This window comes from Plasmodium brasilianum, chromosome 8, assembly GCF_023973825.1.
Source record: "Plasmodium brasilianum strain Bolivian I chromosome 8, whole genome shotgun sequence".
NCBI classification, from domain to species: domain Eukaryota; phylum Apicomplexa; class Aconoidasida; order Haemosporida; family Plasmodiidae; genus Plasmodium; species Plasmodium brasilianum.
The window spans coordinates 872,049-888,746 of record NC_090121.1 but is presented as its reverse complement, the minus strand read 5'-3'; the positions used below and the strand labels follow the sequence as shown (position 1 = coordinate 888,746).

Sequence of the window (16,698 nt, the reverse complement as noted above, 5' to 3'; positions counted from 1 at the left end):
TGTATGGGAAGGTGCATGAATGGGAATATATATATATATATGTACACAAGCGCGCATATATCAAGATACGCACGCTATGTACATGCGAAAAGTTTTTGTTAAGGAATAAGTTTAACTTTAAGTGCATGCACATATGCATGTTATAAATTTAAAAAAATTCTTAGGTGTTTAAAAAATTGGTAAGGCAAGCACGCAGCTTGATGTATGTACATATATATATATATACTTATATATGTATATATGTATATTTATGTGTATGTTTGTTTATACATATGTACGCGTGTATGCATTTTTGCGTGAGGACAAATTTTGTTGACAACACGGAAACTGTCATTCGCCCTGCGCATCCTGCGCAAAGGGCTCACCCAGTTCACCCGGCTCCGCATTTCCATCCCTGTGACTGTAGAAGAACACGTTTTCGTATTTGCAGGATTTATGTTCCATGTGAAAGTCGTCATAGACAAAATCATTTTGGGCTTTCTTTTTTAAATAAAGTATACTACTACTAAACTGATTTTTAATTTGAGCAATCAACTGTCCAGATGTGGGAAATTCATAATTAAAAATATAGGATTCATTTGAATAGTTTGTTTTCCAAATAATTTGATTATTTATATGTAATAATTCTATTATAGCACAACTTCCTAGTACAATAGATACATCTTTATCATAAGTGAAGGTAAAAGATTTATCCATATTTGTAGTTTTAGGTACACATGAATTATTAAGATTTAAATAATTTTCTTTACATGCACATGTAATTTTATTATTTTTAAATATACAATTTGAATTTCTTGAGCAACCTCCATTATCTTTTAAGCAAGGATTTTGTAATATACATAGACCATCTTTTTTAAAATAATTAAATGTGCATATACAGATAGGTTCTTTATTCATTACATTAACACAGATAGAATTTTCTGAACACGTATTACCTTCATTACACTTGTCTAGTAAGACGCATTTACCTTTGTGAGCAACAAAACCTTGTTTATGACAAACACATTCATGTGGTTTGTTTAAGTAATACATACAGTTGGAATCTATAGGGCAATTCCCATTATTAATTAAGCATAAATTATTATAAACACATTGACCTAAAGTATTTCTCTTTAAATTTTGTTTGCATTCACATGTAGCTTTATAGTTTACAATTTTACATTCTTCATTTTCATTACATTTTAAATTCTCACAATAATTAATAGGTTTACAATCACCTCTATCAGTTCTAAAGTAGTGTTCCATACATACACATTTTACAATGTCTTCCTTTGCATCATAAGAACATTCTTCATTCTTATTTTTACATATATTTGTGTATTCTTTTCTTTTACATTTATTTTTAGGTATACATAAATTTTCATTATTAATAATATGATCATCACTACATACACAAACACCATTTACTAAGGAAAGTCCGTTAGTACATTTACATATCTTTTCCCCATTTTCAATTATACAAGATTTATTTGATGGACATAACAGATCACAGTTGTCGTCAATGACACATGTACCATTTACATTTTTGTATCCACTATTACATTCACATATGAACTGATCATTATTTATTTGTTTACATACTTGATTTTTTCCACACACTGCAACGCTGCAATTTGTAGGTGCTTGGCAAGCGGTGTTATTTCGAATACTTATATATGGGCTATCACATAAACATTTATAATTATATTTGTTACCATAACATGAAGAGTTAGGTGGACAATATGTACATAAGTCTAAGCATTCGTACGATACGAAAAGATATTGATCGTTTATGCAATAAGTATCGAAATGATGTGTTAATCCTATATCACAATCACTTAACCCATCACAGTAAGACTTAACAGATGAAGTCATATTTAAATCCTCACAACCATCTCCTGTTTTTAAAAGAGCAGTTGTTACTGTTATCGTTCCACCATCGCACCGTATTTTACTTGAAAACCTGCTTCTGAATATTTCGCTTTTTCTTTTAAACCTGTTATAGCTTTGTGCAGGATTAATCTCTTCCACAGATAGTGCCACTGGGCTTGAGACTGTCCTTTCCATTGTCCTTTTTGCTGCCCATTTCATTCCCCCTTCTGTGTGAACCTTTGACCCACCCTGCATTTGAACAAACAAATTGTGCATATCATTTCCACCTGGAGCAATAATTCCCATCTGTGGAGGAGATGTTAAGGGAAGAGTAGAACCCTCCAACATGAGGAGCGGTTTCCCTATTTTATCATCTTGTGCACACAAATACTCATAGTGAAAAATGACTTTATGCTCATTACACATATTGTCAATGTCAATATGTTCTACAGCGTCTATACTATTTCCATAAGCGCACCTGGTTTTTCCATTGCATGCGCGTTTTAAATAATCAGTTATATATTTCATATAATTTTTTTCAAATGAAACATGATAACATGAAGCATATGCATTGACAACTTCAATATAGTAGCCATTTTCACACTGCATATAAATATGTTCAGGTCGTAATGATAACCCATCATATAATGTATGTTCATAATATGTTCTCCTTCGTATAGGTAATTCCATCTTTATAGCTAATTCTAAATCATATTTATTATAGCATCTATTTTTATAAAAATATTTATCTTTTTGACATTTACATTCTCCTTTTTCTTCATTGTCTACTTTTTCACATGTTGAATTCTCAGGACATGTCAAAACTTTGCATATGTTATTATACACACAATTATTTGAAATGAATGGTAATAAGGAAGTTTTGCATTTACATGTTTTACTAGATTCGTTACAGTATGCATTAACAGAACAAATATCACTATTACCACATGTATAATTTCTCTCGCATTCATCAGATAGTTCTATTGCCATATTATATCCATATTTGCACGTTTGCATCAATCCGTTTGAATTATGTATATCACAAATTTCGTTCAATTTAGGATTACATGTTGCTACACATGTATATTGCACTGTGATAAAAATATTTTTACTCATAGGACAATTTTCCCCATTTTTAATTGTCGTAAAATCAAGTTCACAATATTTTTTCCCTTGACATGCTTCTTTAATATATTCTAAAAAATAATTATGTACACATTCATTTGTTGCATATACATGTACATATCGTATATCAATATCCATAGCATAACAATTAATGATACCCTTTTTATCTTTTTCAAAAAAAATATTTTCATATGTTATGTTAGGTTCTAAAATTTTTGGTTTCCCAACATGATAAATAATTATATGTGTTTCGTTAAAATAAGCACAATATAGTAAAATATCATTTTCTTTTTTTTTCTTTTTTATATATTTAAAATTTGGTACTATTCCACAAAACGTTTCTCTAAAACATTTATGCTTTTTTTCTCTATTTAATAAACCCCCTTTTGTTATAAAATAATCGCATGATTTTATGTCTTCATTAAGAGAAAAAAATTCTTTTATATCCTTTTCAGCTGTTAATGTAAATATTGAAGAAATACCATTATCACTATAAACATATGATATTTCCCCATTTTTAAAATGTAGCTTTGCTCTTTCTGCTTTTTCTCTTGCTCTATGATCTAGTGAAAATGTTAAGTTGTTTATCTCGTCCTTCTGGTAGAATATACTATTTACTATATTTAATGTGAGTACCTTTTTTCCGAATACTATTACGGAGATTAGAAGCCACTTGAAGGCCATTTTTTTGGTTTCTCTAGAGAACTGACTATGGTATATGCCCACGAACCTAGCAGCACTCATGCCCCTCTCGATTTTCTATCCACCTTTCTATGTATGTATACATATATATATATATATACATATATATATATATGTGTGTGGGGGGGGATATGTATAACTCTATATGTGCGTGTACCTAACTGAGTATCAGTCCGTAAATTCATAGATCTATATATCCATATATGTACATATCTATTGCTTTCTTTTTTAAGAATGGTCTTTCCCTGCCTTGATTATTCATAACATAGAAGGGGAAATTATTCTTCTCAAAGCAGATTGCACTTTCTTTTTCATGATAGAGTGTTATTATGCCTATCAGGCGGTGCTCAGTCAGTCGTCATTTATATATTACCGTATGTTTATTCGCACCTACTTATTCCTATTCAATTATTACAGTTTATTCGTTTATCTGTTTACCCGACCAATTAAGAATTATTTTATTTTTCCGTATCGCGGAAAATAGTGCATTTGGTTACTGCTTATCTATTTAGCCGTTTATTTCTTTTATTATTATTATTATTATTATTTTTTTTTTTATTTATTTTTTTTCTCTTATTTTATCTATTAAGGTGTTCATATACTTTGTAACTTCAAATAAATTGGGATGGTGTGTTTCCCTTTTAACGACCTGGCAAACATGTTATATATCGTTCACACGGAACGGAGATATATGGAAGTGCAAGTGAACTTCGATAAATATAAAAAAAAAAAAATAAATAAATATAAAAAAAATAGGAAAAAATATAGTGAATATAGAACGAAAAAGTAATGCAGATAGAACAAAAAAATAATGCGGATAAAACAAAATATACGAATTAAGGAGAAAAACTCATTTTTTTACTTTTCCAACATTGCCATGGAAGTTTAAGAGTTACTTAAGTTTTTATTTTTTCTATCCTTTTAAATTACATTTACACATAATGTATACATTAAAGTTCAAATTTTAATTTTTTTCATTTTTTGAATTTCCTATTTTTTAAATATTCATAGTAAAACGTTTCTGTTGTACCTGAGAGGAGGCCACTAGTTTTCCTTTTAGATTTTCCTTTTCCTTTTTTTTTTTTTTTTTTTATAAATTCATATTTGGAAATAGAAGATTTGTACAAATAAAAGGAAACGGTATTTTATCTTAACAACAATAACTATAACTATAACAACGACAATAAAAATATACAAAAAACTATATTCATTTTGCGCAAAAATTTAAATGCTCAGTGATTTTCAAATGTCTGGTAGAAAAAGTTTAAACATAATTTTTTTTTTTTTTTTCTTAAACAAAATGAATTATTATTTTGCGAGTAAACAATCATTTCAACATCATTAATTTTTACTTATAAATTTTATGCACTCAATGTTTCTTACCCTAGATAAAATGCAAAGTGTATATGTATATTATGACAACAGTGATAGTAGTAATTACGCACATTTTAGGAGTAACGTTCGCCTAAGCTTTAGACTGCTCTGGTAACAAGAAGGATAACGAAGTAAGAAAAGTAAAGTAGTAAACAAATAGGAAAAAAAGTAAACAAATAGGAAAAAAAATGAAAAATGGGAAAAAAAATGAAAAATGGGAAAAAAAATAAAAAATGGGAAAAAAAATGAAAAATGGGAAAAAAAATAAAAAATGGGAAAAAAAATGAAAAATGGGAAAAAAAATAAAAAATGAAAAAAAAAATAAAAAATGAGAAAAAAAATAAAAAATGAGAAAACAACACATTAATTTCTACTAACTCTTACACAAAAATCATTCCCGTTTCCTTCCCCTATTCTCCTTTAATTCCATCACAAGATGAGTTCAAAAAAAAAAAAAAATGGTAATCCCTTAAAATAGTAGACACCAAAATTCAGATGAGGTGAGCAGTTGCTATTAATTTATTATTTCATTCACGCTATATTTTTTTTTTTTCCTATTTTCCTTATAAGGAAGGATAGAAAAAAATATGATTCGTTAGTAAGGGGAGGATTAATTATTTGTTACATCTTTCCTATTTTTATATACTTATTGAACATATTTTAAAAAGTCGAATAATAGGACTATATTCATTTTGACTATTATGGAACTAACAAATGGGTTAAGAGGAAAAAATTGTACACAATAAGGTGAATTGAACAAATTTGTGCGTTGAACTATATCCCTTAGCCTTCTGTGTATGGGCGTATAAACGTATATAATACATATATATATATATATATATATATATATATATATATATATGCGAATTTCTATGCATATATATATATATATAATAGCAACCCATTCAGGAGTAATACATTTCAGACGTGACAAATAGTCGTTAAAAGTTCAGCCTGTACCTATTGTTTCCTATAACCTTTTCCCCCTCATATTTTTAATACTGAATATGTGCAAAAACACGTATACCTATGTATACAGAGGTGTATACGCACAAAAGTATACATATATATATATACATACACATCTATATACGTATCCACTTATGTGCAAACTTTAGAGTTACAACTTCAATGAGACCTCTAAAAAACTTTTTTTCATTTTAACTTCCTATGGGGTTTCATTTTCTCTTAACAATATGAAATTTACGGGAAACGAGAAAACATTTTTTCGTTATTAGGTCGAAAAATCGTACAAAAAGGGAAAAGAACCAAATGAAGAGAAAAAATGAAATGAAAATAAAAAAAGAAAAATGTAAAATTAAAAGTGAAGAATGAAAAACGAAAAATAAAAAAGCTCTTACAGTAAATAACATCAAAATAAATTAGCAAAATAATACGTAAATTCAAATAGCTGTTTATTTAATTTATAGCAATTTCATTATTTTTTTTTTTCAAAAAGTATTTTTGCGTAAAATATTGTATTTTCACGTAATTTTCAAACGTATGACTATTAACAAAACAATTAATTTGCTATTTTGTTTTATTTGTTATATTCGTTTTACTTGTTTTATTCGTTTTATTTGTTTTATTCGTTTTATTTGTTTTATTCGTTTTATTCGTTTTATTCGTTTTATTTGTTTTATTTGTTTTATTTATTTTATTCATTTTATTTGTTTTATTCGTTTTATTTGTTTTGATTGTTTTGCCTGTTTTCTTTGGTTTACTTTTTTTTTTTTTTTTTTTTTGATTCTTCGCATTTAAAAAAAAATAAAGAGGTTAAGGAAAGACTAAACGCAAGCTATAAATGAGTGTTATTAACAAAATTTTTATTTTTAAAGGAATAAAAGAAAAAATTAAATACATGTATAGTAACCATTGAGAAGAAAAAAATAAAAACTAATAAATAAAAAGCATAAAGTAAAAAGCAATAAATACAAAGCAATATATACGTACAATAAAGGACTAGCATTGACGAATAACGATTGTTTCACTTTGCACTATTGATGCTTTGTTTTAAAAAAAGAAAGAAGTAAATATATACATGTTCATGAGTACAATTATGTAAATACCTTTATTTGACATTTGCCGTAAGACTTACTACAGTTACATTGTAACTTTGAAATCTTCTTATTTATTAACTTGTGTAGCCAATAAGACTAAACAATGGATGAATTTAATGAAACGTTGGAAGGGTTAGAGGTATTATATTCGTTTACTTACATTTATTCACGTTCATTTAACTCCAAAAATTATGTTTATATGTCATCTGAATGGTAGCAACATTTTGTTGTTCCAATACCGCAAGCAGTGTTCTGTGAGTTGTTATAGTTATATTTTTTTTTTTTTTTTTGGAGGGAAAAAAGCTTCCATAATATGCAATATGTCAACACTGTACAACTTTGATGGTTTACCATTTTGCCGTTTTGCTGTCTTACCGCTTTACCGCTTCGAAACCTTACTACATTTATGCATATCCTTTTTTCTCATTTTAGGAAAAAATAAATGAGTACGATAAGCAGCTCGCGTTGGTGCGTGGTGAAATAGGAAAATACGAGCAAGCAGGAAATGAGGAAAATGACCAAATAAAAAATTTGAAAAAATTAGAATGTGACATGATAGAAGTTATAAACTTGACTCGTGATTTGATTAACTATAAAAAACAAAGTAAGAAAATAATATGTAGAAGCGAACGTGTGCATACATACATACATACATACATACATACTTACATACATACATACATACATACATACTTACATACATACATACATACATACATACATACATACTTACATACATACATACATACTTACATACATACATACATACATACATACGATATATGTATACATTATTGAAAATAAAGGAATAGAAAAATATAAATGCATTCATGTTATTATTAACTTCTCAACATGTGTAACTTGAAAGAAGGGCAACTCTATTAATATGACTTCACCTTCTTTTGCGTCATTCTGTCATCCATTTTTTCTCCCCATATTTTCTCTTATTTTTTCCCCTGTTTTTTGCTTCAACATTCTACATTTTATAATCCTCTAGACAAAGTAGATGATGAGGATAAGAACGAACTGGATCAGAGCAAAGAACAACATCATAGAAGTATTCATGAAGATATTAGTAACGAATCTACTGCAATTATTGGTAGAACTTGTAGCTTGATATACGAGAATAAGAAAATGTATGGACTAATAGAAAATGTAGCTATAGAAGATAATACTGAGCAATTATTAATCAGCATTTATGAAAATAATGAAAAAATTATGATACCAAAAAATTATGTTCAACTAAACGAAATTCTGCATGAATCCGCCTTGTCAGAAAACAACCAATTCCAGGCCTTATATAAAAAAGACGGGTAAAATGAAAAATTGATTGTGCATATGATAGCATCATATGTGCAAATTTGTGGCATATACATATACATATATATATATATTCATTATGCCTTTTTTTTTCCCTACATATGTGTATGTATCTGTATTTTTTTTTTTTTTTCCCTCCCCCCCTGTTAGGCAATGGTATGATTGCATAATTTCGAAAAACACAGGAGATTCATATTTGATTACGTACATTGGCTACAACAATAGCGAATATGTAAAGAATGATCAGGTAAGAATTAAAAAAAAAAAAAAAATTAAAGAAATTGTGACCCCAGCTGGATATAAAATACCCGAAAATTTAATAATAAAAGAAAATGATACATTAAAAGTTAAAATAAAAAAAAAAAAGAAAAGAATTGCCTTAAAAAAAAAGCAAAAAAATGAACTAATAAATCAAGAGTTTGCTAATAAAACACAGCAATGGCGATCTTTTCACGAAAAAGCTGTAAATAAAAGTAAACACCTTTTAGTAACACATAAAAAAGTGGAAAATATTGAGTATAAAAACAATCCATCCAATTTTAATATTAGAAGAAAATTTGATTGCAATGATAATGAAGAGTAAAACTACCAATCGGCACTTTGCAAGTCCATATATCATGGTTGTTCCTAGCTTATACATTTCTACATACTTTATTTGTATAAAAGGCATAGTACGTTCTTACATATATATATATATATATATATAGCGGAAGCCCATATATATATTAATTACTGTACTATTTGTGGGCAAATGGATTTTTTTTGATAAAACGGTATTTTGTTCATACATTTGAAATCGAATGAGGGATACATTCCACAGGGGCTCTTTTTTTAATCTTTTGATACATCATTGCATAAATTTTGTTCTTTTTTTTTTTTTAATTTATGTTACATTGTTTTATAATTTTTACTATATTTATTCATAATTTTTACTATATATTTATTCATAATTTTTACTATATTTATTCATAATTTTTACTATATTTATTCATAATTTTTGCTAAATGAATTCATAATTTTTGCTGCATTTTTTTTGTTCATTTCATTTAAAAGCCGAAGTTAATTTAATTCTTTTAATAAATAATTACAAAGGAAAAATAAAATAAAAAATTTATGATGAACACAACCCTTAATTTTAAGCCTTTATAAAATAAAGCCTTCTTTTTAAATTCTCAGGAGACTTATGTTCATATATCAAATAGTGCATAGTGCTGTTATATGTTTTTATGCATGAACATATTTATAAGCATATGTATACATGTTATGTAGGCATTTTCTCAAAATTTTTTTTTCGCATTTCAATTAACTGCTTCACCTCGATGGTACATATTTTCGCAGAGGTGTAAAACTGTGTTAATTGGAGGTATACATATAAATATATTTACATAAATAAATAAATAAAAAATATATATAATTTATATATATATATTTATATATATATATATATATATATATGCATATACGCATGCGCGTATATAATGAGTACGCATAATTATTTTTCCTTTAGAAAGAGTGAAGAAAACATACTCTCGAATGTCCGAAAAAAAAAAGCAGTGTTATATAGTTGAGCATCTCTGAAGTGAAATTTCGTATACATATACTACTTCGAAAATAAAAAATTAGAATTAAACTTTTTATGTTAACGCGTGTATATATGCTCATGTGTGAGTAGATATGCGTCTATGGATATATTTATGTATATATATGTATATGTATTTGTATGAACGGATACACTTATTTAAGCGTAAATAGCAAAGTGGTGAAATGAAAAAGGACAGAAAGTTATTTGAATAAAGGAAGCTCAATTATGATATAAATAAAATACGCATGACAAGTCCTTGAACTTTAAGGAAAGAAAAATAAATTAAAAAAAGCGAAGAGAACAAGAAACATACATCACCCAGAACAAGAGCAAGGAGCACACATAACGCAGAACGAGGAGAGCATATATATAGCTACAATGGAGGAAGAAAAGATTGTAGACATGTTCGAAGTGCTGTATAACAATGAAAAAGGGGAGTTATATATAACAAACAAATATTTTATTTTTATATCTGAAAAAACGAAAAAGGTAAAGGTTGACAGTAACTCGCTTTTTCTTATTGATGATATAGATCTAAAGGTTTGTATCCTAAGTTGGAGAAAAACAGAAAAGTCTAAAAAAACAAAAAAAATACGTTTCTCTTTTGCTATAAGAACTATTAAAAATAATTTTTGTTTTCATGATTACAACAATACAGAATTATACATTTTTGAATTTTTTAATGACAAGGATTATAACAGTGTATCAGATCTAATTAATTATTTAAATAAAGGGAATTTAAAGAGTCATCTGTACATAGATTTTAACTTAAATCTTTTAAGTGGTAAATACAAAGTATTTGAGGACGAAGAAGTAATTGATGGCAGTGAGGAATATAAGAATATAAGCAGTGATAGAAAAAAGGAACTCCACAAGGTTGGCGGTGGAGCAAACAACGTTGGCGATGCTGCAAATAACATAGGAGGTAGAGAAATTAACACAGGCAATAATGAGAAAAGGATTAGCGGTAGCGATAACAATGTTGACAGTAACGATAATGTCAGAAGTGCAAGGGGAAAAAATACTGAAGGTCGAATAGACATACCCCCTCACCATGGCAGCAAGTCCAAGGGAGAAAAACCAAAAAATGTGGAAGAAAAATATGAAGAAATAGAAAAAAATAAAGTAATACCTTACCTTCACAGTAGCAGTGATGAGAATAATGATAATGAGAATGATAAAAATTTAAATAAAAATGATTGTTTTAATGCATTAAATAAAGTGCTTGAATCAGATACGCGCTTAAAAAGTTTATATGATATGTGTATAGAAAACAATATACTAGACAAAGAAGAATTTTATAAATTACATAAAAATGATATATATGAACATAGGAACGTTGGTTTAAGTGCAGATACAAATATTTTAAAAGAACCAATATATATAACAGAAGAACAGAAGAATTCTAAAAGTGTTGAAATAAATAAAGAATTAAGTAAATTAATATTATCAGAAAATACAGAATTGAAAAAGCTGTATGATTATTATACTGAAAATAACATCCTAAATGAAAGTAAATTTTGGTTTTTTCTATTTAACAATAAATATAGTCATTTATTTTTTTATGATAAAAATGAAAAAGAAATTATGGGAAATAAAAATTTTTTAAATATAAAAGAAGAAAATTCTTTTGAAAATTTATCATATAATGTAGAAAATTTAAACCAAGACATTAAAGGGACTTTAGAAAAATGTATTTTAAAAGAATACCTATCAACCAAATCGTATAATAGAAAAAATATACTTTTTAAAAATAATTATTATTTTAATGAGGAAAATGTTGAAGGGTTTGGTGTATTTACCAATGAAAAATTAATTAAAAATAACAACTCGCTTAACTTATTAATAAACAAATTTAATAATTATTGTATAAGTATGATTAAGGATAAAAAATTTACTTTAGACAAATTTTATGATGATTTAAAAAATAAAGTTGAGGACACGGATTTAAATCCTGTACAAGAAAAAAAAGAGTTACATTTCAATTTGGAAAATAAAAAAAAAAGTTTATCTCATAAGGAATATACGAATAACGAATTGTCAGAAAATAAAAATTATCTGAACAAACATTTTCCAGCCTTTATGCAAGACTTGAAAAATAACAGACCATCGAGCAAAAAAAATTATTCCGACCTCTACAACATAGGTATTGCATATACGCCACAACTGGCGTAAAAAGAAAGAAGAAATTAAAAAAAAAAAAAAAAAAAAAAGAAGTAAAATTTAGTAAAAATTTATAAAATTTAAAGAAAAGTAATACAATTTAAAAAAAGATGTAAAATATAAAAAAAAGAAGTAAAATTTAGAAAAAATATATAAAATTTAAAGAAAAGTAATACAATTTAGAAAAAATATATAAAATTTAAAGAAAAGAAATAAAATTTTAAAAAAAGATATAAAATATAAAAAAAAGAAATAAAATTTTAAAAAAAGATATAACATTTAAAAGTAATAAAATGTAAAATGTATATCTTTTTTTTTCAACTCAATTTTTATACTTCCACAGGTAGACATTTATTCGTTTTAAATACAAAGAAGTGTCAGAACAATCAGTCGTTGCTAATTGGAACAATAGAATACGACCAGCACATTCTTGATATTGTAAAAGACTATCATATGAAAATAAATTATTTACTTAACCTTTTTTACACCTCATACATTCCTGAGCAAAACAAGAGAAATAAAATCCTGGAAAACTTGTCCAGAATTAAGGACGAAATACAGGCCAAGCAGGTACTGCGTGAAGTAGTGATCCTGCGCATGCACACGAATGTACATGTGTGTGCACGTTTATTTGTGTGCTATTGGAAGTATATACACGTACTATGGCAGTTTTATTTGTATCTACCCGTGTGGATTTACACGTACACGTGACAGCTTTATAAAATGGACGAATGAACATTTACCATGAGTGATCATTTTATGTACGCTTATCAGACCACGTTATACACATATTTTCCCTTTACACAATATCTTTATTCTTGCAGGAAGAGTATAACAGCGTATTAATTATGGGGAAACCTTTATTAATTCATTTGTTTGAGCAAATTAGTATTTGCAAAAAATTTAATGAAAAACTTCATAAATACATAGAAGAAAAAAGGAAAAAGGCCTAGACGATGGTAAAGAAGGAGAAAAAAAAAAAAAGAACAACGAGCTACACCTCCCCCCATTTGACGTGTGCAAAATGGATAGGATGTGTGCGTTTCCATTATAACGATAAAAATGAAAGATAAAAGAAAAATAATAAAAATGCAAATTAAAATGAAAATTAAAATTTATGTTAAAATGAAAAATTTTTTTAATTTTGTGAATTTTTAAGAATACTTTTTTAATAGTTTATTCATAAAATAAATACAACAGTAACAACAGTAGACATTTAAATACAAGTGCAAGAATTGGAAATGTAGTACCGAAGTACAACTATTGAAATATGTAAAACTTTTTTCTTTTTTATACTAAAAAAAAGGAGGGTAAAAAGGAACAAATAAGGGATGCGTAAAAACAGTTAAAAAGGGAAAATATAATATATTTTATAAAAAAAAAAAAAAAAAAAAATATGAACAAGGTACATAAATGGCCCAAATATGGCTGGAAAAAAAAAAAATAATAATAAAATAAAATAAAATTACTGAAATTCATTGATAAACAAAAATGATTAAAAAATAATTTGCTTTTTTAATGAAAATAATTATTGAAATACAAAAAAGCAAAAATGCAAAAATGTACAAATAAGATCGATGTGCCATAAAGAAGGGTTTGAAAAAATCACAAAAAGTGTTAAATAAACAAAGGCGAGAGAAAGATATACCACATGGGAAAAAAAGGCAAACGGTCAAACATATAAACGCACGCACATACATACACATACATATATGTACACATATATATATATATATATATATATATATATATATATATATACGTATATGCACGTACGTATATTATGTTATATACGCGTATATCTCCAAGAATAGTCAGCGGTAGCCATTTTGTTGATCCGCAAGGGACAGCAAAGGGTTTTCACTTAATTATTGCTTGACAAGGTGAAAAAAGATTTTTTTTGTACTTGTTGATATTTTTTCAAAACATTTAAGGTTGGTAAGGAATCTATTGGGTTTTCTTTAAATCTTCGTTCCATTTCCATTCTTTTTATTTTTTTTTCTAATTTATTTTTACCTTGTTTTTTTCCATGAAAAATCCATGATATATATCGAAAGGTTTCTTTCGGAGTCATCACTTTTCCTGCGTCATTTTTATAATCTAATTTTATATCATTTTTATCAGTTGACATATGTAAAGGTTTGTTTTCAGGATTTCTATATATCTTATCTTCTATATTTAATTCCCCCTTTGTTTTTAAATATTCTAAAGCACCATATAACCCTTCATCTAGTTTTATTTCATTAAAAATTTCAGACACTCCATCTTGTGAAAGATCATCATTTTCATCATCCATGTCGTCACTGAGATCGTTATCAATTTTTTTTTTTTTTTTTGAATCTTTTTTTTCTCCATTTTTGATCCAGTCATTAACTTCGTTATATGTATTTATTAATTTATTTTCATTATTTTTTTTAGAATGATGATATACGCTACTATCCTGGTCTTCGTCCATATGTCCCACACTCTTTTCATTTTTTTTAAATTTTGAATTTTTTTCACTTTCATTTATATCTAATGGTAATGATATATTTTTACAAAATTCTGATGCATTTGTTAATTTTATAATATCATTATTATTTTTATCATCATTTATTTTGTTCCCTTCATCATTTATAACTATATATTTTAAGAGTTCATTCTGATAATTGTTTTCCTTTTTTCTTTTTTTAAAATTATTCCCCTTTTCCAAAAGTTCATATAATTCATTTTCTTCTTCGTTTTCACTCATTATATTATCGAAATAGTTGAATTTTATGTGCATTTGTTCCTCCTTTATTTTTTTAATAACATCATCTACGATACTATCGCGGTCGATATCTGTCCTTTCGGTCTGTTCAACATACTCCCCTCCATACGGTTCTCTGCTCTGTCCTATATTCTCCTCTTCGTTTTCTTTTCCAAACTTTCTATGTTGGTCTTCTTCCCTTGGTTCGTCATCATAGAGAAAATCCCAAGCATCTTCTTCCTTTTTTCTTCTACTTATATTTTTAATTTTTCTTTTCTTTAATTTGAATATATCGGTATCTACTGTTTTTTGCTCCTCTTTCACTTGTTCTTTTTTCTTATTAGAGCTTCCCTTTTTCAATTCTTTCTCTTCTTTTGTCATTCCTTTATCATTAGCTGGTATTTTGCTTTTCCCATCATTTCGGCTACTTTGATCATTTTGATCATATTTTATATTAACATTGAAAGAATATTTTTCATCTTCATACTTTGGGATCATACGGATGGAAGAATTGTCCTCTACCTTCTTACTAGTATCATCATAATAAGACAACGGGTTATAGAAATTTTTATTCCAAAAACTATCATCGTTTTTTGAAAGTATATTTTGCACATTTTGTTTTTTCAATTCTTCATTTATTAAGCAGTCTTCTTCTTCGTTATTTAAAACATTCGTATCTTTTAAAGTCAAAATCATATTATCACCCGTTATGTCTTCGTTTTTGTGTTCTACCTTTACATTACTTACAAAATCATTCGTTTTGTTCCGCTTTTTTATTTCTTTTTTTTGTACTTTTTTTTTTTTTTTATTTTTACTTTTATTTTCATTTTCTTCCTCATTTTCCTCTTCATCTTCATCCTCATCATCACTATATTTTATGCCCTCCTGTGCAAGTCTCTTATTCATGGTATTTCTCGTTTTATTTACCCATTTTTCTACATCATTTATATCGTCCTTAAATTCTGCACTTATCGTTTTTGCTGTGTTCGTTTCCTCCTGAATATGCGTTTGCTTTTGTTTTTCGGCTTCTCCTTTTTCTTCTTCTCCTTTTTCCTCCTTTCCTGCTATCTGCTCTTTGTCTTTTACATAATTTTTTTTTCTCCCTTTATTTTCTCCCTGTTCACTATTTTTCCTATTTTTATTTGTGTTATGTAATTTCTTTTTATTATCCCCATTTTTTTCATCACCAGTACTACATTTTTTTTTTCCCTTTCCTTCAATCTGTAACATTTTCAAGCCTAACTTTTCTCTTAATTTGTTTGTTTCTTCTATGCTTAATTTGCATTCCTTATCATCCATTTGTGTGTGAATTACATATATTTTTGCATTTATTTTATAAAATGAAGAAAATACAAATTAAAAAAAAATATGTATTTATTATTCGCTGTTCATGTATTTTTATTACACATTATTTTAGAGAGTTTTTTGTCAAACAAATGCATTAAATGACGGTATGTGCGTCATGTATAAGGAGATACACACGGGTATAAGGGTGCGTGTTTGCGCATATACAGGGGTATGCATATATATATATATATATATATATATAAATGCAAACATAGATAAATCGGTACATATATAAAATATATATGTATACAAATACGCAGTGGGGGGGAATATGAAAAAGAACGGTCTTATATGAGATAAATTTATTGCCGCAAAAGGAAGAGGCATTGTATTATTAAAACAATTTGTCGACTTTTCATCAATTTTAAACGAATTGTTATTCTTTTTTAATTAATTTTAAATATAATTTAAGGTAATTAAAATTATTGAAAATAAGGAACATATTT

At 27.0% G+C, this 16,698-nt stretch overlaps 4 protein-coding genes across 4 annotated transcripts; 2 read left to right on the top strand and 2 right to left on the bottom strand.

The window, feature by feature from the left end:
* Positions 1 to 330: 330 nt before the first annotated feature.
* On the bottom strand, positions 331 to 3,720 carry MKS88_002370 (protein RIPR; the record flags this gene model as incomplete). Its single annotated transcript, XM_067215373.1, has 1 exon — positions 331 to 3,720. One exon carries the CDS (start codon positions 3,718 to 3,720, stop codon positions 331 to 333), a length of 3,390 nt encoding a protein of 1,129 aa, XP_067073806.1.
* Positions 3,721 to 7,215: 3,495 nt separating this feature from the next.
* Positions 7,216 to 9,015, top strand: MKS88_002369 (uncharacterized protein; the record flags this gene model as incomplete). The annotated part of the gene is made up of 4 exons (XM_067215372.1): positions 7,216 to 7,251; positions 7,545 to 7,716; positions 8,110 to 8,425; positions 8,583 to 9,015. The coding sequence occupies 4 exons, from the start codon at positions 7,216 to 7,218 to the stop codon at positions 9,013 to 9,015; spliced, it is 957 nt and encodes a 318-aa protein (XP_067073805.1).
* A 1,377-nt stretch (positions 9,016 to 10,392) lies between these two features.
* Positions 10,393 to 13,130, top strand: MKS88_002368 (BSD domain-containing protein; the record flags this gene model as incomplete). Its single annotated transcript, XM_067215371.1, has 3 exons — positions 10,393 to 12,160; positions 12,521 to 12,747; positions 13,002 to 13,130. 3 exons carry the CDS (start codon positions 10,393 to 10,395, stop codon positions 13,128 to 13,130), a joined length of 2,124 nt encoding a protein of 707 aa, XP_067073804.1.
* Positions 13,131 to 14,041: 911 nt separating this feature from the next.
* MKS88_002367 (U4/U6.U5 tri-snRNP-associated protein 1) lies at positions 14,042 to 16,204 on the bottom strand (the record flags this gene model as incomplete). The annotated part of the gene is made up of 1 exon (XM_067215370.1): positions 14,042 to 16,204. The coding sequence occupies one exon, from the start codon at positions 16,202 to 16,204 to the stop codon at positions 14,042 to 14,044; it is 2,163 nt and encodes a 720-aa protein (XP_067073803.1).
* Between the last annotated feature and the right edge of the window lie 494 nt (positions 16,205 to 16,698).